At 41.1% G+C, this 20,821-nt stretch overlaps 2 protein-coding genes across 5 annotated transcripts in view; one reads left to right on the top strand and one right to left on the bottom strand.

Moving 5' to 3' along the window:
• LOC309621154 (KRAB domain-containing protein 4-like) overlaps positions 1 to 6,791 on the top strand; it is a 26,729-nt gene extending 19,938 nt beyond the window's left edge. For all 3 annotated transcript variants that reach the window (XR_014239774.1, XR_014239775.1, XM_082378278.1), the window contains one exon: positions 445 to 6,791. Coding sequence is in view for 1 of the 3 variants with exons in the window: in XM_082378278.1 (XP_082234404.1) it covers positions 445 to 509 (65 nt within the window). In the remaining 2 variants the exon portion in view is untranslated. The remainder of the gene's footprint in view (positions 1 to 444) is intronic.
• The window catches only part of LOC309621163 (KRAB domain-containing protein 4-like), a 25,622-nt gene extending 4,975 nt beyond the window's left edge, over positions 1 to 20,647 (bottom strand). Inside the window, exons 1-5 of one of the 2 annotated variants that reach the window (XM_082378297.1) lie at positions 18,374 to 20,640; positions 17,737 to 17,780; positions 16,115 to 16,269; positions 15,698 to 15,796; positions 12,040 to 12,122 (exon numbers count right to left, since the gene is read on the bottom strand). In XM_082378297.1, coding sequence (XP_082234423.1) covers positions 12,106 to 12,122; positions 15,698 to 15,796; positions 16,115 to 16,269; positions 17,737 to 17,780; positions 18,374 to 18,424 — 366 coding nt within the window. In that variant the 5' untranslated portion in view covers positions 18,425 to 20,640 and the 3' untranslated portion in view covers positions 12,040 to 12,105. Of the gene's footprint in view, positions 1 to 12,039; positions 12,123 to 15,697; positions 15,797 to 16,114; positions 18,056 to 18,373 lie in introns of those variants that run through there. The other variant, XR_014239779.1, reaches the window with a different exon arrangement.
• Between the last annotated feature and the right edge of the window lie 174 nt (positions 20,648 to 20,821).

Genomic DNA, 20,821 nt, shown 5'->3' on the forward strand with positions numbered 1-20,821 from the left:
CTATGGTTCTAGAGCGCTAATCTGGTAAATTTACAGAAAAGAATGCTATATTGATTACAGATGCAAATTTATGTAGTAAAAGTTTAAAAACATGGGTTAGAAAGATAACGCACCAAATTCATGATATTGTTTGCCTGAGGCGGGAATGAAGGGAGCAGGATTCAGGAGAGGAAAAGGGAGGCTTCACCTTTAATTGTAAACCTCTATTTCTTTTATAAACAAAAAACCACCGCCACCAAATGACAAAATCTTAGCATTTGCTAATTCTGGGAGGTAACTACAAGGGTATTTGTTATGACTATGATTTTCTATACTTTTCTGCAGTTTTAAGAGAAATGCCTTAAGGCAGGGCTTCTGGAACAGTGGAGTGAGGACCTTAGTAAATCCTCTTCCCCATAAAAGCAATGAAAATACTGGCAAAATTATCAAAATCTGTCATTTCAGGACTTTGGAAATTAACCAAAGGCACACAACAGATTAAAAAGCATTTATTCAAGAAGAACCAGTGAACCTCACTAAGAGCAGCCAAGCGTGTGGTTTTCCACTTGGTGCTACTTTCCCCCCACCCCCACCTCCACCCCAAACCCCTGGCTCCTCAGCTCTGTGGTCTGGAAGCAGTGAAAATTGGCATTGTCACAGCAACTGAAGGGAGTTCCACCAAAAGCCTCATTTCCAGAGTGCTGTCACTACTTGACCTAACTTGGAGCTCAGCTCCAAGAAAGAAGGGACAGTATATGGTAACTCCAATCGCCATGAAGAAATAAACAGCACCAGTAAAGGTAACGTGCAGCAAAGTGTTAACATGTCAGGCCTGGCTCCTGGCTGAAGTTTGGGAATGCAGACTGTGGAATGTTCCCTATGTTGATAAGATGATTTTTGCCTGCCTGGGGCACTGAACACCTGATTTTCTTCTGGGTGACTAGATGCCTCGCGGTGCCTAATTTTAGTGGGTCAATTTGGAATCTCCCACAGACAAAGTGAAAAGGGCTTTCTAAAAAGCCTTACTTGCCGCTTGGACTTGAATTGCAGCTGTCTAGCCCTGTAGCATCTTGGCTTTGCACGAGAAAGGAGCAACTATCCCTGCGCGGATTTGTCTTCTCTACCAAGTGCCCAGCAATGCTGGTGAAAATGAACCCCTATTAGGACACGTGAAGGAATGTCAGCAAGCATTGAAATAAAGGGGAAAAAATCTTACAAGCTTACAGATAGAAAAAAAATTATACCAAGTATCAATAATCAGAATAGGCTTCAGAGTTCTCAAAAGGAAAATTACAATCAGAAGACAATGGAACAATGCCTTCAAAAGTCTAAGGGAAAGAAATGTCCATCCTAGAACTCTACCCCAAGTTCAACTCTCCATCTTGGATGAGGATTCAACACTTTCAGATATTCAAAAATCTCAAAAAATTTACCTCCCATGGACCTACATTCTTTCTTAGGAAAGTACTGGAAGAATGTGCTCCAGTGAAATGTGGAAAAAGGCATGGCATAAAGCAAACGAAGGAATCCAACAATGCAGAAAGTGGAGGGAATTCCCAGAATGATGGTGAAGAGATGTCAGGATGGTAGCTGAGCAAACAGGAATGAGGATAATCCACCCAGAAGGAAGTGGTCAGAGGCCTCCGGAGAAACTCAGGGGTATGACATTGATGGGACACTTGAAGCTCTGGAAGCATTCAGAATCACTCTAGACAACTGGTCATGTTTAAGTTAAACTGGTGATAAGTACACAGCGAAAGAAGCAAATGAAAGAAACAAGACAATTATTAACCAAAGGAAACTAAAAGTTATGCAGAAAAGGTAAATTAATCATAGATGACTACATGGCTAAGCTGTCTATAGTGTTTACATAGTCATTATATTGTAAACAGTAGTACTGATGTAAACCAAATTTATGGTATAATCGTATTGGGAACATGGGAGAACAAGAAGTTTCTGTGTTGCAAAGAAGACATAGAGATGGCCAACAGGCACGTGAAAAGATATTCAACATCACTAATCATCAGGGAAATGCAAATCAAAATTACAATGAGATATTACCTCACACCTGTCAGAATGGCTACCATCAAAAAGAACACAAATAACAAATGTTGGTGAGGATGTGGAGAAAAGGGGACCCTCGTACACTGTTGGCGGGAATGCAAACTGGTGCAGCCACTATGGAAGACACTATGGAGGTTCCTCAAAAAGTCAAAAATAGAAACTACCATATGATCCAGTAATTCCACTCCTGGGTATACATCTGAAGAAAACGAAAACACTAATTTGAAAAGATACATGCATGTCAATATTCATAGCAGCATTATTTACAATAGCCAAGACATGGAAGCAACCTAAGTGTCCATGAACAGATGAATGGATAAGGAAGATACACACACACACACACACACACACACACACACACATACATGCAATGGAATATTACTTAGCTATAAAAAGGAATGAAATTTTGCCATCTGTAAGAACATGGATGGGCCTGGAGGGTATTATGCTTAGTGAAATAAGTCAGACAGGGAAAGACAAATACCGTATGTTTTTGCTTAAATGTGGAATCTAAAAACTAAAACAAATGAATATAACAAAACAGAAACAGACTGACAGATACTGAGAACAATTTAGTTGTTACCAATTGGGAGAGGGAAGGGGGAGGGGCCAGATAGGAGCAGGGGATTAAGAGATAAAAACTACTAGGTATAAAATAAACATGACACAAGGATGTAATGTACACACAGGGAATACAGTCAATATTTTATAATAACTTTAAATGGAATATTCTATAAAAATATCAAATCACTGTGTTGTACACCTAAAACTAATATAATATTGTAAATCAACTATACTTCAATAAAAAAGAAGAAAAAATATTCAAAAAAGAAGTCTTTGTGTGTTTGTATGTGTATGAGTGGCAAAAACAATGAAGTGAGCTAAATCTTCCATAGCAGAAAATTTTAAATAATTTTTGTAAGATATATGTAAATTATAAAGAACAGAGATACCAAAAAGTATCTGCGTATCCACCACTCATTAAAAAACAAATTATTTTTACCTTTGAAGTTCTTCATGTGCCCATTTCATTCTCTTCTCAGATAATCACTATCCTGAATTTTTATGTTTGTCATGCCCTGACTGCTTCTCAGCCTTTTGGCTAAGACCAAGTACATTATCATGCCCTGGATATTCATTATAGTTTTATCACATTAATTTTATTCTTTAAACCTCAGGCATGATTTAATTTGATAAAAATTAAACTTTTTTTTAATCAAAAGAGACTACTGCCTTGGGTCAGTAAATTTGAAATCTCAGATGAAACATAATTGTCTAAAACAATGACCAGAATTGACAGAAGATACAGAAAACATGAATAAATCAGTAATTATTTTAAATAACTATAAAATTCACTAGGTAATCAAAAGTCTTGTCCTAAAAAGGGGCCTCTTATCCAGATGTTGTTGTAGATGATTGCTATCAAACTCTTAAGAACAGGTATACTTCACTCAGTGAAGTTTCAGAAACTAGGAAAAAAAAAAAAAAGGGAAGAGTACCCAGTCTCTTTTATGCAGCTAGGATAACCATAGATACCAGAATAAGAGTAGAGTACAAGAAAAGAAAATCTAAGATCTTTCTCACTTCTGAACATTAATGGAAAACTCTGAAATTAAATGAGTAAACTGAATTCAATTAATTTAAAAAATGTTTTACAACTAAGTAGAGTTTAGCGCAGGAATGCAAGAACAGTTCAACATGAGAAAATCGATTAATATACTCCACCACATTAATAGATTAAAGGACAAAAAAATTATCTTCCCAATAGATGCAGAAAATAAGCATTTGAGAAAATACAACACACATTCATGATTTTTTTTAAAAAGTCTCAGTCAACTAGGGATATAAAAGGAGCTTTTGATGAAAGGTATCTTTCAAAAAACCACAGCAAATAATGGTGAAAGTTTTAGAAGTTACATTTTCTCTCTGTGTCTCAGTTTCTCCTCTATAAAATGAGGATAACAACCAGTCTCCTTTACAGGCTCATTCGGAGGATTAAACTCTGTAATGTGTACAAAGCACACAGAATACTGCATTTGTGGCACACAGCAAGCGCTCACACATTGACTCTCATTACATTTCTAGCATTGTCCTCATCATTATTTCCATTAGAATCAGAAACAAACAAGGAATTCACTATCACTGCATCTAAAACACTGTACTACAGGCCCTGACTAATAGAATGGGAGAAGAAAAAGAAAATGTATAATTGGACAGGAAAATACAAAATTGTTTTTATGAAGATAATTGTTTACACAGAAGACCCAAGAGAATCTAAAAACTATTAGTATTAATAAAAGCATTCAGAGAGGTTTCTGTCCACAAGTTGAATATATAAATATCACTGCATTGTCATACATTAGTATTAACCAATTAGGAACCATAATAGGAAAAAAGATCCCAATCACAATTGCAATAATACCTAAGAGGTATCTAGGAATAAATTTAACAAAACATGTGCAATCACTTCCTGAAGACAAGTTCAAAACATTACTAAATGGCAGAAAACACAGGTTGAATAAAAGTTCACTGATGGGAAAAGTCAATAGAGTAAAGATACCAAACCCCAACCTACTTCCAACTCATCTCCAAACACAGTGCAATTGCAATTGAAATCCCTACTAGTTTCCCATTGAACTTCACAAACTAATCCTATGATTCCTATTTGAAGACCAAAGAGTCCAAAGAGATAAGGAGAATCATCCTACCAACTATTTACAACATCAGTAACAGTAAGAATGGTGTAACAGTTGACATTTATATAGCATTCACTCAGTATCAGGCACTCTTAAGTGCTTTACATACTTTAACTCATTAGAATAAAGTTATAAAAACATGCAAATGGCAAAGGGACAAACAGACCAATGGAACAAAATAGCCTGGGAACAGACCCACATGGATATGGAACTTGACCTGTAGCTGAAGGGGCCTCACACCCCACTGTTGAAAGGGTTCAGTATGCGGCATGATACAAGTGGATGTCCACGTGGGGAAAAAAGGTGATGTAATAGTTTCCTTCCTCACGAGTTATATAAAAATAAATTCCAGGCAGATTTTAAGAAAATAAAAAGCAAAATTTGAAGCTTTTAGAAGAAAATTATATGACAACATCTTTATGAGCTCAGTCAGAAAAAAGTTACATAAAATTATACAAAAAGCACAAAGTAAAAAATTGATCAATCTAATTACATTACAATGAAAACTTCTATTAAAAACACACCAGCAATAACCAAGATAAAGAAAAGATATTGACTACACATGAAATTGGAATCTAGACTATAAGAATCTATATAAATCAAAAAAGACAAGCACCCCAACAAAAACACAAATAAAGGATATGCACAGGTTAAGTCACAGAAGAGGAAATCCAAACAGTCAACACCAAATATGAAATGACAAATACTTTTACTCATAATCAGGGAAATGAAAGTTATAATAAGATACCAACTCATACTTACCAGATTACCAAAATGTAAAGAGTGTGCCCATACTACAGTTCTAGAGAGAGAGAAGAGTGCCGTCACTGCAGAATGTTCTATTGGGCAGCACTGGTCTGAATCATGCATTGTCTGTATCATCAGTATGGCTGCATAAGGTTACAGAGCTTTGCATTTTTACATTGACGCTTCCTGTTCAAAAGCTGAAGTTTCAGATATTTGAGAAGCTACATCTGCCCACCCAGCTGCAATCCATGCTCTTAGGGAATTGGTTTAACATGATATTTATTAAAACCCATGCCCTAAAAAAAAAACAAAAAAACCCAAAAAAAACCCCCATGTAACAGCATGGTGACTATAGTTAATAATACTGTATTGCATATTTGAAAGTTGCTAAGAGAGTGAATCTCAGAAGTTCTCATCACATGGATAAAGAAGTATGTATATTGTACATACATACAATGGAATACTACTCAGCCATAAAAAAGAATGAAATAATGCCATTTGCAGCAACATGGATGGACCCAGAGATTATCATACTAAGTGAAGTAGGTTCAGAAGGAGAAAGACAAATACCATATGATACCATGTATATGTGGAATCTAAAATATGACACAAATGAACCTATCTACGAAACAGAAGCAGACTCACAGACATAGAGAACAGACCTGTGGTTGCCAAGGGGGAAGGGGGGTGAGGGAGGGATGGAGTGGGAGTTTGGGGTTAGCAGATGTAAACTATTATATATAGAATGGATAAATAACAAGGTCCTACTGTATAGCACAGGGAACTATATTCAATATCCTGTGATAAACCATAATGGAAAAGAATATAAAAGAGAATGCATACATGTATGTATATATGTATCTCTGAATCACTTTGTCATACAGCAGAAATTAACACAACATCGTAAATCAACTATACCTCAATTAAAAAATCTATTATGAAATTGTTTTATAAACAATTTTTTAAAAGTTCTCATCACAAGGAAATAAAAACATTTTTTAAAACCCCACTCTTGGGCTTCCCTGGTGGCGCAGTGGTTGAGAATCTGCCTGCCAATGCAGGGGACACGGGTTCGAGCCCTGGTCTGGGAAGATCCCACATGCCGCGGAGCAACTAGGCCCCTGAGCCACAATTACTGAGCCTGCGCGTCTGGAGCCTGTGCTCCGCAACAAGAGAGGCCGCGATAGTGAGAAGCCCGCGCACCGTGATGAAGAGTGGCCTCCACTTGCCACAACTAGAGAAAGCCCTCGCACAGAAACAAAGACCCAACACAGCCATAAAATAAATAAATAAATAAATAATTAATTAATTAAAAAAAAAAAACACCCACTCTTGGGCTTCCCTGGTGGCACAGTGGTTAAGAATCCGCCTGCCAATGCAGGGGACATGGGTTCGAGCCCTGGTCCGGGAAGATCCCACATGCCGCGGAGCAACTAAGCCCGTGCACCACAACTACTGAGCCTGCGCTCTACAGCCCATGAGCCACAACTACTGAGCCCAAGTGCTGCAACTACTGAAGCCTGCGTGCCTAGAGCCCGTGCTCCGCAACGAGAAGCCACCGCAATGAGAAGCCTGCGCGCCGCAACTAGAGAAAGCCAGCGCAGCAATGAAGACCCAACGCAGCCATAAATAAATAAATAAATAAATATTAAAAAAAAAAACAACCCCACTCTTTTTGTTTCAAAGGCTGGTAATAAAATACTACCAAGTGCTTCCCCAGTCCAGAGGCCTTTGCAGGACTTAAAATGAGTAGGCCAAAACCACTTAATGTCCCTCAGCAGTAACAGACACCTTAAAACTCTGAGTATTAAGGTTGAAGAAGCTGAGGAAGAAACTTTCTTCAGAGAGAGCTGTTGGAAAGCTGTGGCATTTTCTCTAACAATAGGGGCGGGAGGAGTACATTTGCCTCAGCCCTAATCTAGTAAGAAAAACTTCAAAGAGACAACTTGCTTGATATACGCCCAGTCGAGTTTTGGGGATGCAGGGGACTTGGCACCTGATTTGCACCTAGAAAAACTCTACAGGTGACAGGCAGGGTAAGGCAGTCTGTGACCGCAGAAAAGAGGTTGCATGGGGGGTGAAGAGATCAAGGTGCAGATCCCACCACACACACGTACTCCACAAGCCAGATGTGGACCCTCTGGATAGGAACAGGATTGGGTTACTTTGGAGAGAGAGCTTTCTGCTAGTATCAAGGTGACCTCAGCAAAAAGAGATTGGAAGTATACGATGGTGCTGCAGGGTGAGGGTGGGGAGGAGATATATTAAATAACTCGTTGGAAAAGAGGCACTGCCTATATTGAGGAAATTGCAGTCAAGGTTCCTAGCTGGGGCGTCTCCAAGGAAACCATAAACATGCCAGGGACAGGAACAATCAGTCTTTGGAATCTGCCACATGCAGAGGGCATCGATATCAGATCACATCTTTATCAGTTAGGGCAAACTGTTTTTGTCCTTTGTATGTCCTTCCTTCCTCACTTGCTTCACCCAAGGAGCCAGAGATGGCCTAGTTGTTGCGTAGGGGAGTGAGGGGGAGTAAAGAAAGAAAAAGCTGAGCATATGCTTCCTTTGCTCCTAAAAACTCCAGCCTGAAGCACTGAAGCAGGCATTGGCTGGGGGAGAGATTTCCCTTTAAATGAAGTTCATAGTTTTCACTTCTACATATGATTAGACTTTTTTTTTTTAACTAAAATGGGACTACCACACACCCTCAGAAATTAAAAGGATAATAAGGAAATATTGTGAACAGATTTATGCCAATAAATTTGACAACTTAGGTGAAATGGACAAACTCCTTGAAAGACAAGTTACCAAAGTTTGTTCATGAAGAAATAATCTGAATAACCCAATATCTATTAAAGAAATTGACACTGTGGTTTAATGCCTTCCCACAAAGAAAACTCCAGGCCCAGATGAGTTCACTGGGGAATTCTATCAAACTTTCAAGGAAGAAATAACACCAATTCCATACAAATTCTTCCAAAGAACTAAAGAGGGGATGGAATACTTCCCAGCTCACTCTATGACTTCACTATCTTGATTGTGGTGATGGATTCTTGGGTGTGTGCATGTCAAAACTTATCCAATTATGCACTTTAAATACATGCAGTTTTTTGTATGTCAGTTACACCACAAATACAGAGGCTAAAACAGCTAAATCAGTACTTAGAGGCAGTCATAACATTCACAATGCTTATATTAGAAAGGGAAGCTATCAAATCAGTGATCTAAGCTTCTACCTTATGAAACTAGGAAAAGAGAAAATTAAATTCAAACTAGCAGAAGAACAGAAGTAATAAAGATAAAAGCAATAACGAATGAAATCAAGGTTTCCATTTCTAGCCACAGTGGAGTATGTCTAGTACAGCCCCTCTCTCCTGCTGATTATTGCAGCTAAAAACTCTGGACAAAATATATAAAGCAGCTACTTAGGACTCTGACAAGTTAAAAAAAAAAAAAGCAGGTAGACTCTGAAGGTGAGTCCAAAAGTGTAGAAGCAGCCCATACACCAGTGAGTTTCTTTTTTGTCCCTGCTCTTTTTTCACAAGGCTCTGTCCCAATGGCATACAAAACTCCAGAAGTCCTGAGCTCATCCAAGAGCTGTGTGTACAAGGGAAAGCAAAGACTCACACCAAAGCTTTAAGAACTGAACAAAACTAAGATTTCAACCACAGCTCAAGTCTAACACCTGAGTGACAAATGCATGGAGACAACCGTAAAACAGGAGAGCAAAGGCTCTGAAAACTGCACAAAGACTTAAACCACCACTCGAGACTAAAGTCTCAAATTAACCCCCAAATGGTGCATACACAACACAGATGCAAACGAGCACAGCAAAGGCTTTGAACACCGGACCAACCGGAATCAACACCCACAGAAGGCAAGACAAAACTAGTGGTTTGAATCTAACTAGGTTTATTACATGATAAACAAAGATTAAAAGGAACAAAACAATCACCCCTATCTAAGATAGAATCCAAAATCATTCAACATAACAAACTAGCAAAATGTGACCAATTCTCAAGGGAAAAGATAATCAACAGATGCCAGATGCTGGAAATACCAAAGACATTTAAGCAGCTGTTGAAACTAAGCTCTATGAGGCAAACACACTTGAAATTAATGGATAAACAGAAGTTCTCAACAGAGATACAGAAACTGTAAAAAAAAAAAGAAAGAAATTGAAACTTTAGAACTAAAAAAGACAATATCTGAAATTAAAAACAAACAAACAAACAAAAACAACACATGGGATGAACTGAGCAGCAGAACAGAGATGACAGGAGCAAGAGTCAATGAACTTGGAGTTAAACTGACAGAAATGATCCAACCTGCCAAGGTGAGGAGTAGAGACAAAAAAATTGGGAAAAATAAAAGAAAGAAATACAGCATCAAGTATTCCTAGGACAATATCAAAAGGTCCAACATTCATGTCATTGGAGTCCTCAAAGGAAAAGAGACTAGTGCAGAAAAAAGGTCTGAAGAAATAATGGCCAAAAAACTTCCCAAATTTGGAGAAAGACATAAATTGACAGATTGAAGAAGCTCAGAATACCAGAAACAACATAAACTCAAAGAAACACCCAGAAATATGACAATCAAACATCTGGAATGCAAAGTTAAAGAAAACATCTTGAATATAGCCAGGAAAAAAAAAAGCACACTGCATATGAGGAAACAATGATTCAAATGACTGTGAGGTTCTCATCAGAAACAATGGAGGCCAGAAGATAACGGAACATCTTAAAAATACTAAAGGAAAAGAAATGTCAACCCAGAATTCTACACTGATGCAAAAATATTCTTCAAGAATGAAGACAAAATTTTAAAATCCTCAGGAGAACAAAAACTAAGAGATCTTGTCACCAGCAGACCTGTTCTAAGAAAAATGATACAGGATCTTCTTCAGGGTGAAGGGAAATCATATCAGAGGGAAATGTGGACCTTCAGGAATAAATAAAGATCAACAGAAATGGTAAAATATCTGGGTAAATATAGAGACTAGTTTTCTCCTTTTGAATTCTTTAAGGTACGTATGACAGTTGAAAGCAAACATTATAACATTGTCTGAGGGGTTTAAAATATATGTGGATATAATACATTTGAAAACCTATAACATAAAGGAGGGAAGGTAAGAGACCTATATTACTGTAAACCTTCTACATATGACTTGAAGAGTTAAAATATAACTACAGGTGGTGAAAGGGTTAAGTATGTATATCTTAATCCCCAGAGCAACCACTAAATTAAAAAAAAAAACCCACAGGAGATATTGACAAAAAGCAAGTAGATATGTTTAAAATGAAATATTTAAATTGCAGTTGCATTCCCTATGCAAGACCTATGCATTCAAAACTACCAAATATTACTGAGATACTGAGATGAATTTTTATAGACCTAAATAAATTGAGAGATACACTATGTTTGTGAATCGGAACACTCTATATTGTTAGTATTTCAATGATCCACAGATTCAAAGTAATCCCAAACAAAATCCCTGTAGACTTTTGTGCAGAAATTGGCAAGCTGATTCTAAAATTTATATGAAAATATCAAGGACCAAAACATTATGAAAAGGAAGAACAAAGTTGGAAGACTCACAGTACCTGATGTGAACACTTAATGTAGGCTACAGTAATTAAGACAGTGCAGTATTGGCAGATAGACCAATGCTTATGTGCTCAAGTGTTTTTGACAAGGGTGCCCAGGTAAATCAGTGGAGAAGAGACAGTCTTTCCAAAAATGCTGCTTGAACAATTAAATATGCATATGCCAAAAAAAGAAGAAAAACAATGACCCTTGCCTCCTGCCAGGTAAAAATATCCATCTCATTATTGGCCATAGGCCTAAGTATAAGAGCTAAAATTATAAATCCTCTGAAATAAAACATATGAGAAAATCTTTGTTACCTTGGGTTACAGAATTGTTATATAGGACACAAAAAGCATGGAACATAAAAGAAAAACTTGATAAACTGGACTTTATCAAAATTAAAAATGTCTTTTTATGGAAAGACACTGTTAAGATAAAAACAAGCCACAGCATGGGGGTAAAAACTTGGAAAACACATAGCTGATAGAGGGCTTGGCATCCGGAATATATAAAGAACTCTCACAACTTAATAATAACAAAAATGGCAACAGATTACAAGAAACAGTTCACCAAAGATGTATAGATGGCAAATAAACACATGAAAAGATGCTGAACATCAGTTACTGGAGAAATGCAAATTAATATCACAATGAGATACTCTTAAACAGCTACTAGAAAGGAAGACTAACAATACTAATAATACCAAGTGCTGGCAAGGTAGCAGAACACCGGAACTCATACGCTGCTACTGGGCATCCAAAATGGTACAGTTACACTGGAAAACAGTTTGGTAGCGTCTTGTGAAGTTGAACATACGCTTACCACATGACCAAGCAATCCCACTCTAGATATTTACCTAAGAAATATGAAAACATGTGTCCACACAAAGACCTGAACATGAATGTTCATACCAGCTTCTTTCATAATAACCAAAAGTTGGAAAAAATTCAAAAGTGCATACCCTGGTCTGTGGATAAGCAAATGGAGTATCATTCGGCTACAAATAGGAACAAACTGCTGATACATGTCACAACATGGATGAACCTGAAAAGCATTAAGGTAAATGAAAGAAGCAAGATACATAAGGCTACATACTATAAGATTCATTTATATGACATTCTAGAAAAAACAAAACTAGAAGAAACAAGATCAGGTGTGGGAGTAGGGGCGAAGTTTAATTGTAAAGGGGAACAAGGGAATGTTTTAAGGGGAATGAAAATGTCCAGTATCTTGATTGTGGTGGTGTTTAAATGACTATATATTTGTTAAACCTATAGGACTGTACCCTTAAGAGAGGTGAACTTCATGGTATATAAATTATACCTCAATAAACCTCATTTTAAAGAAAAGAATGCAGTTACATCAGAATAAATATATCATAACAATACATGGAAAATGCATGTGGAAATTACGTTAAAACATTACCATATACAACCCACTATCATATTGTGCTATTTATGCATTTCCTTTTATTAAACTACCTGTTAAGCATTAAGGATAGAAAAAATACTAACAAATATTTAATTCTAGTTAATGATATGCCTGTGGGAATATTTAGGTGTGAAGTGTACTGATCTCCATAACTTACTTTGAAATGCATCCCACACAAAAAATAAGGGAGATTGATGGAAGAACAGAGGAATTAGTACACAAATAGGAGATAAAGCAAATATAGCAAAACATTCATTGTAGAATCTAGGTGGTATTATATGGATGTTCAAACCATAATTCTTTTGCTTGTTTTGTCTGAAAATTTTCATAATAAAATGTTGGGGGGAAAAGGAGCTGATAAAGAACAGCAAAGTAAACTCAAAGAAGTAGAAGTAGAAATAAAAGTAAAAGGAAAACGGAAAACACACAATAGAGAAAATTAACAAAGGTAAAAGTTCTTTCTGTGAAAAGCTCAACAAACTTAAAATAATAAATACGACAGTGAGGCTACTCTTGATACTTGGATCTTGATAGAAGATTTTTATTATCTCAGAATGACCAGAGAATTTATGAGACCTGTCAGAGATTTCATCCAGGGGCCAGAGGAGAATACAGGCCCTGAAGTAGCTTAAAGAATGGAGGAATGGGGGAAGAGAACCAAGCTGTTGCGCTCCTGTTTTCCATCCCACCTGACCTGTGCTCCTAGGTGATGGCCTTGCTAAGTCTCCCAGTCCTTTGAACCCCTCTCAGCGGACAGTTAAAGCAATGAATCTGAACTAGACATGGGCTTCACAACTATCTAGGGTGTTATTCACAACGTGCATAACTACGCCTACCCCAGATTTCTGAAACAATTTCTAGAGGGTGGGGTCTACTCATGAGTATCCCAAGGGTTCCAGAGGCCACTATGTGATACACCTCCAGTTGACGACCACTACATTTAAAAAAATATTCCGTATGGCTAATAACAACACTAAAAAGTGTGATAATATATATTGAGAACTTCCTCTATTCCAAGCACCCTTTTTGGTGCTTTACATTCATCAACTCATTAAATTCTGACAATCCTGTAAATTCTAACATTAGCCCCGTTCTACAAACAGGCAGAGAAAGGCTAAGCCACGCGTGCAAAGTGACAGCTTGTGAGTGAAGAAGCCAGAATCTGAATCCAGGCTGTGAGCTCCAAAGCCCAAGCTCTTCACCACTGGGCTGTGGAAGAATAACAAACCTCCTTCCTCTGCTCTGGTCCAAAACAATCAAAGCAATACTTATCCAGTGCTTCTACCAGCCCCCCACCTGGATGAAAGAGAATAAGATGCAGGCTCTCGCCTCTAGGGGTTTGTGTTCCCCGCAGAGAAAAAAGCCACAGGCACTTGGCTAGGTTTTTAAAAAGTTACCAAATGGAATGCAAACATAGAAGTTTAGCTGTGTTATTTAAAGTTACAAATGTAGCTAACAAAGAAACAAAAAATAAAAATTTAACAAACATTGAGAAGAACAGGGGAGCAGAAGGCTGAGGTGTAATTGAGGTAAATCCTTATTTTTTCATAGAGGGAAGAGAAAACTGACAGCTCCAGAAATGCAGGTGTGAAGGTATTCGCTGGACCTATGGAGATGCACATGAGAGGAATTAAAAACAAAAACCTTGAAAACAAGCTGTGCTTGGAGGTGTGACTGGGAATGCACCGAGATTACTTTGTACCCCATAATGTTCTGCAGACTTAGACTGAACATGTGCATGTGACACTTTTAATATAACACAGCTTGTACTATAAGGGAAATGTGACTCAAAGGGTGGAAGGTGCCTCCGAGTTTGTGCTTCTTCCTTGCTGGAAACACTGGAAGCAGGATAAGGCATGCCATTACCAGACAAGAAACCCTGATGAATCTCTACAGGGCAGCTGATACGGGATTGACGGAGCAATAAAGAGGGAACTGTAGTCCAAAAAGTCCCTGGGAGAAGGTACAGGGAGGTGGGTGCACACGCCAGCACAGCTGTGGAGGCTCTGAGCGACAGGGTGCATCTGCCGGGCAGGAGTGGGCTCTGGGAAAGACAGCTGGGGAGTCACCTGGGATCAGCTGGGCCCGCGTCTGACTACAGCTGCAGCTGTGAAGCTAAACTCTAAACAGCTGCTGAAAAGCAGATTCAGATTCAGTAAATCTGAGGTGGATCCCAAGAGTCTACACTTCTACTTTGAGGCCGGGCCATGCCCAGGCTGCTGGTCCACGGACCGCAGTGAATAGTTACAGTGCTCCAGATAGACTTCTTCGGGAGGGGCCACTGAGTGGCCACTGTGAGTGGGAGAGAAAAGGAGGAAGACCAATGTCTGAAGACTTTCTGGATAAGGGGCCCTGAGCAAAAACAAAGAAACAACAGAAAAGGAAAGAAGCAGCTCTGTCCAGAACTGAGACACTGCTCACTGAAGCATGCCATCGTGGGAGAAATATGCTCTCAAGTTTATTTATTTTTTTAATAAATAGAGATAACACAAAAGACAAAAAATGGAGTGGGAGGGAAGTATTGACAAGAGGAGGAATCTATCAACAGGCGGAATCAAGCCAGATTTGGAAGAGCCTCAGAGAAATAAGAAAACAGAAACCTGTGTGAAGTTGACACTGTTTAACCACAAAGTGAGGGCAGACAAGGACATGGTGGTACTTGGCCTGGTAGAGCTGAAGGTCACTAGCAAAGCTTTTTTGTCCATCCCAACTCCAATAAACCAGGTAGGATAATTTCCCTGAGGTTAAAGACTCCGCGTTTCAGACTTCGAGGGCCCACAGTATGCCAAGGAAAGAGGAAACATCACCCCTCCATCTGCTTGTCTTCTGATGAACACGCAAATGCCCAAGAGAGGGGGAAAGTCCCATCCCAACAGCTTCCAGAAAGGAGAGGGAGGAGGAAGGAGACAAGGCTGGGCACGTCTACCTAGCCACCCAGATGCTGGAAGGTGGAGACGGGATCTACAGAACAGCAGTGGCTGCCTCTGTCTGAACCCCAAGAACAAGGGGCTGCAGAGGGGCAGCAGGTGGGGCATCGTGTGGATATCACAGCAGCTCGTTCCATCAGACCTGAATTGTGCCCCCAAGTCTGGGGTTTCTGAGAACTCCTGGGCGCGCCCCCGAGGCCAAGCTCTCCCTGACCCACCAAGTCCCCTCGCCATGGCCCTACTGGCCCAGCGCAGGCTCACCTGGACACCTCCGTGTTGGGCTTTCTCCAGCTGCCATCCTGGCCTCCTCTTCTCCTTGTCCCAACCTGAAGATCCTACCTGGTTGGGCCATAAGGTATCCTGTTAAGGGGAAATGGCAGAGGACTTTGTTATTGACACATGAGGCATTCCGGAACCGAGGCCCATCCTTGCAGGGCAGAGATGGTCTGGCCTCGGTGACTGCCCCGTGAGCCCAGCTAGCGGGCCCTCAGTGCAGACCATCCACAGAGAAGGTGAGAGCACGGACATCCCGTGCAGGGTGCAAACGCCATTATGAATTCTTGACCGTGAGCCTGAGGCCCGACTCATTCAGGGCCCAGACGCCCCTGAGCTGCAGCAGCCGAGAGAGAGGGAGACACGAGGGGGTGTGTTCCAGTCACCCTGTGGAGGGTCCCTCACCCACGGAGACCAGGTGGCTGTAGTTCTCCAGCATGACATTCCTGCAGAGGTTCTTCTGAGTGGCGTCCAGCTGCTGCCACTCCTCCAGGGTGAAGTCCACAAACACGTCCCTGAAGATCAAGGTTCCCTGCAACAGCACACTCCTCCTTAGCCCACTGTCAAAACAAGGGGGGCAGTGGGGGGGTGGGGCACTGGCATCTAGAGGGTAGAGGCCATCGATGTTGCTAAATATCCTCCAATGCACATGGCAGCCCTCCACAACATAGCATTATCTTGCCCAAAGGTCAGGAGGGCAGAGGTGAGAAAACCTGGGGTTGAGCAGTGAAATGGAATGATCAAGAAAAGGACTAGAATGTGCTGTAATATGAAAAAAGAAGAAAATAAAAAGAAAAAGAGATTCTTATATCAAGATAGATAAATAGGCACACATGATTTTCGGAAGAATGCATGAAAAAATGAAGGAGACACAAAGACAGGGTGAGAGGGAAAATTATTTTTCACCTTTTGATGAACAAAGTTTTGTTTGAATTTTTTACCATATGCACAGAGTACTTTTTAAAATACTCAATTCAATTTATTAATGCTCTATTCAGAACATGTTTTTAGAATTTTGGCATCCATATTCTTAAGTGAAAGTGGTCTTTCGCTTTTTGCTTTTTTGTAGTTATCTTCCTTGAATTTAAGTTAACTGGCATCATAACATGTACTGGATTCCTTTTCATCTTTTAACAGCCTGGAAAAGTTGAACACAGAAATTATCTGGTCTTTAAAATTTTGTGAAAGCAGCAATTAGTCCAGGATTTGGGAGAGCAAATTTAAAGTGTGAACACCTTTGATTCAAAACTCCTACTTCCAGGTGTATTCTCCATAAATACCTGTACTAATGGGCCAAGAGATACATAGAAAGTTGTTCATGAGGCACTGTATATAATAGAAAAAGAAAATTAAAAATCTAAGTATCCATTCATAGAGAAATAGTTAAATGATACTTCTATACCACGAAATAGGAACTGAAATAATCTTTCTGTATTGATGAGAAACAACACCCAGGATATAATCATGTGGGGAAAGCAAGATGGGTATGGGAATGTGATGGCATTTGTGCAAAAACATGTTACACATACGTCTGTTTTCACTTAATTACACTGATGTAAATGCATCTACAGTGCCTTATCATCAAAATGTTAAAAGTGGGCATCTCTGAGGAAGAATGAGGTACTGGGTGGAGAAGGAATACAGATGATTGGGCTACTATTTTTATATGCATTTTAAAACATTAAGCATCGATTTACTTTCCTTATTTTCCCTAATTAAAAAGAAAAAAGTGAACTGGAAGGAAGGTAACTCTATGTATGTAAACAATCTTCTCTGAGAAGGAAAAGAGGAAGTGCAGTTCCCAAAGGGAAGTAGTTGAGAGGTGTCTTTCATTCTACACCCCCCCCTTTTTTTTTTTTTTTTTGGTGGGGAGGGGAAGGATTGGAGAACCTGAGGTGGATGACAGGTTGAACAGAAAACAGCCAGAGCCGAGGGGGACTGACAGATTTTTCAAGGCTGCAATATAATTTCCTAATTGCTGCCTCAAATTCACTGGAAACAAAGTAGGGGGTAAATTAGGAACTCACCTGGGACACGGCCATCTGGCTCTGCCCTGACAAAGGATGGAGATCTACGAAGGCAGAATTAGGAGGGTCGAGATCAGTGCCTACAGCCATGAGACCACCATCCCAGCTTCATAACAATCACTCTTGCCCCACAGCGGGGATGATCTGGACACGTGGCCTGGTAGCGCCAGCCTGTTCCCCTGGGACACGGCTAACATCCTGTGGGTTTTCCACGTGAATTTATTATCTCTGCTTGGACAGATTTATGACTTGTGTTTAAAGACATCTCCTCGGAAGCCATTAACAACCTGACATCTCCTTTCTCTCAGGAATTCTATGCCTGGAAATGTATCATAAAAAGGCAATCATAAATAAGCACAGGCTACAAGGATGTTAACTGTAGGTGTTTCCACCATTCAACAATTTGGAAGCAACTAAACCTCCAGCAAAGGGGACTCAGATCAAAAATTAGACACACAACGTGGGAAAGACCACATGGGCTTTAAAAATGCAATGCAATCCTGTTCTCATCTCTTAACATATTTAAAAGTAGGTTACCAGAAAGCAAGTGCAGCGCGATCTCCTTTGTTAAGCAATATGTATTTATTGAGGAAGAGCAGTCCAGAAGAGCATTTATGAAAATGTTGACACTGCTTACCTTCCAGTGGTGATTCCACCTTTCCCCTTTTATGTACTTGCATTTTTTCATTTTTCACGATATCATTTACTAGTAAAATAAAAAGGAGAAATGATTGCAAATCACCTATTATCACACTGAGCCCTGGAGGTGATAGACCCTGAGCAAAGTCTGGAGGACAGGGACCGCTTGCTGTGGTCTGGAGGAAGGAGACAAACCAGAGCTGAGCGCAGGGCAGAAGGGAGGGGCGAGGAGGGAGGAATGGAGGGGGGCAGAGGGAGGTTAAGGGCCAGGTATTGGTCAGTTCCACATGGAGCTGGAAACCACTGACCTTGCGCCAGGCTCCTTCCGCCCTTCAGTGGGCCACCAACACCCTGTTCCCGCCCCAATACTTCCTTATTTCCCATTATGTCCATTTGATCGCCATGCTCTTCCTTATTTGGCGGTGTTCAAAACACAGTTTCAGCAAGGAGCTTTTGTTAACCATTGCTACTGTAGCAATCCCTGCCTTAGGATCAGCACAACAGGCCTCATCAGCAAGATGGAGCTTGATGAGCCACTTCCCAGACCCAGTTACTAGCATCAAAATGAGAGGCAGCAGAGCTAGGTGATGGCCTACCTAGAGACCACGCTGAAATGTCACAGACACACAGAAACCAAAGACACCTCTTTGGTCATCCAGTCAGGGTAGAGGAGATGCAACATTTCCGCTACAGGTAAGTGGGTTGTTTATACTATGGGACTGACTCAAATCCAAAACTAGCCCAGGGGACTTCCCTGGCGGTCCAATGGTTAAGTCTCTGTGCTTCCACCGCAGGGGGCGCGGGTTCGATCCCTGGTTGGGGAACTAAGATCCCGCATGCCGCGCGGGGCGGCCAAAAACAAAAAACAAACAAACGAACAAACAAAAATAGCCCATGGCACAAGAGGGAACTATAATGATGTGTGCACAAATGTGTCACGAGTGGAGAAAGTCCCGTGAGGCAGGTAGTCAATCTTTCCAGCCTGATCCTGCCTTTGCAGGCACTACAGCAGGGCAGCGTCCCGCCATCCGTCTGTAACCTTCATCCCTCTCCTCCAATAGGGGTTCAACTGACCACCATCACACAGCTCTTGATGGTGGCTAGACGTTGAGTCACCGAGTCAGCCTTGCTCTCTCTCAGCTGAAGGAAGGCACAGAGGGCACTGCAGGTCCAGTTCTTCTAGGACCTGCTATCCTGTGAGCCCCTTCCCTCTAACCAGAGCATCTGGGTCTGTCCTGTGAGCCTTCCCCCTCCGCCCCTGGGGTCTGGGCTGGCGCTCCTCTTCCAACTCCCCTCAGAGGAGCTATTTTATTTCTAAGGAGGCAGGACCCAAGGATTCAAAGACAAAGGTACCTTTGCTGGGACCATCACTTCAGGACCATGTCTCTGCCTCTGACCCGGGGAGCGCACCTCCTTCTGAGGCCTCAGACTGGGTCTTCTGTAGTCTAACTAAGGAAGCCCATGGCAGATCAGCTGGTGTCTGAAGCTGCTGAGCCGTGGGCTCAGTTAATGAACCCTGACCCCGGAAAGGCAATGACCACACAGGCGATGCAATTAGCAACCTCCATGATGGAGCCAAGTTGAGGAAAACCCCAAAGTTTTCCTTGCCACCAGAAGGCACAGTGCCTCACTCTAGTTTTAAGAATTGACCTTCAGTAAGAGCTCAATTACCGCCCGATAAGGTCTGGGCTCTGGAACGAAACTGACCGCCTGCTCTGCCGCTTTTATTCGTTTAACAAGAGGTCAGGGCCTACTGTGTGCCTGTTCTACTGTTCTACGGGTTCTACTGTTCTACGGGTTCTACTGTTCTACGTGAACAAAACTTCAGAGCTCCCCCATCTTGCGGAGCCATACTCTTAGCAGGGGAGAGACAGGGAGCCAGCAAAGGGATAAATTTAGGGTGTGTTTGTTGGAAAGGCATAAGCGTTATGCCGAAAAAACGAAAACAGAAAAAGGATCCCTCCACTTTACTGTGTGACTTTGGTTAGGTTTCCCAGCCTTTCTGTTCTTGCTTTCTCTCTGTAAAACAAAGAGCATCGTAGTACCTACTCACAGGGCTATTCTGAACAGACTACTGTGAAACACAGGGGTGCCCCGCCTTTACTAGGCACTGAGTAAACGGTCGCTGAATGAATCAAGCAATGGATCAATCACTCGCTGACCCCCGTAGCCCCGCCCCCTCCCCGCACCACCACGGCCCCGTCACTCAACCCCCCAGGGGCGCGACCTCATTGCCCAAGGCCCCTCCGACCTCCCCATCCAGCCCACCCCCAGCTCCGCCTCCCCTTACTCCACCTCCTGGAACCCCAGGTCTCAGGGCAGATAACAACCGCAAGCGTCAACTCGCACCGCCCTCGGGGTCAGCAGAGCACTTCCGCTCGCCGTCGCCCCGGGAGCCCGAACGCTGTGCACGCGCAGGAGCGGGCTTTGGGGGCGGGGGGCAACA

Source organism: Balaenoptera borealis (genome assembly GCF_965194805.1).
Source record: "Balaenoptera borealis genome assembly, chromosome: X".
Lineage (NCBI taxonomy): Eukaryota > Metazoa > Chordata > Mammalia > Artiodactyla > Balaenopteridae > Balaenoptera > Balaenoptera borealis.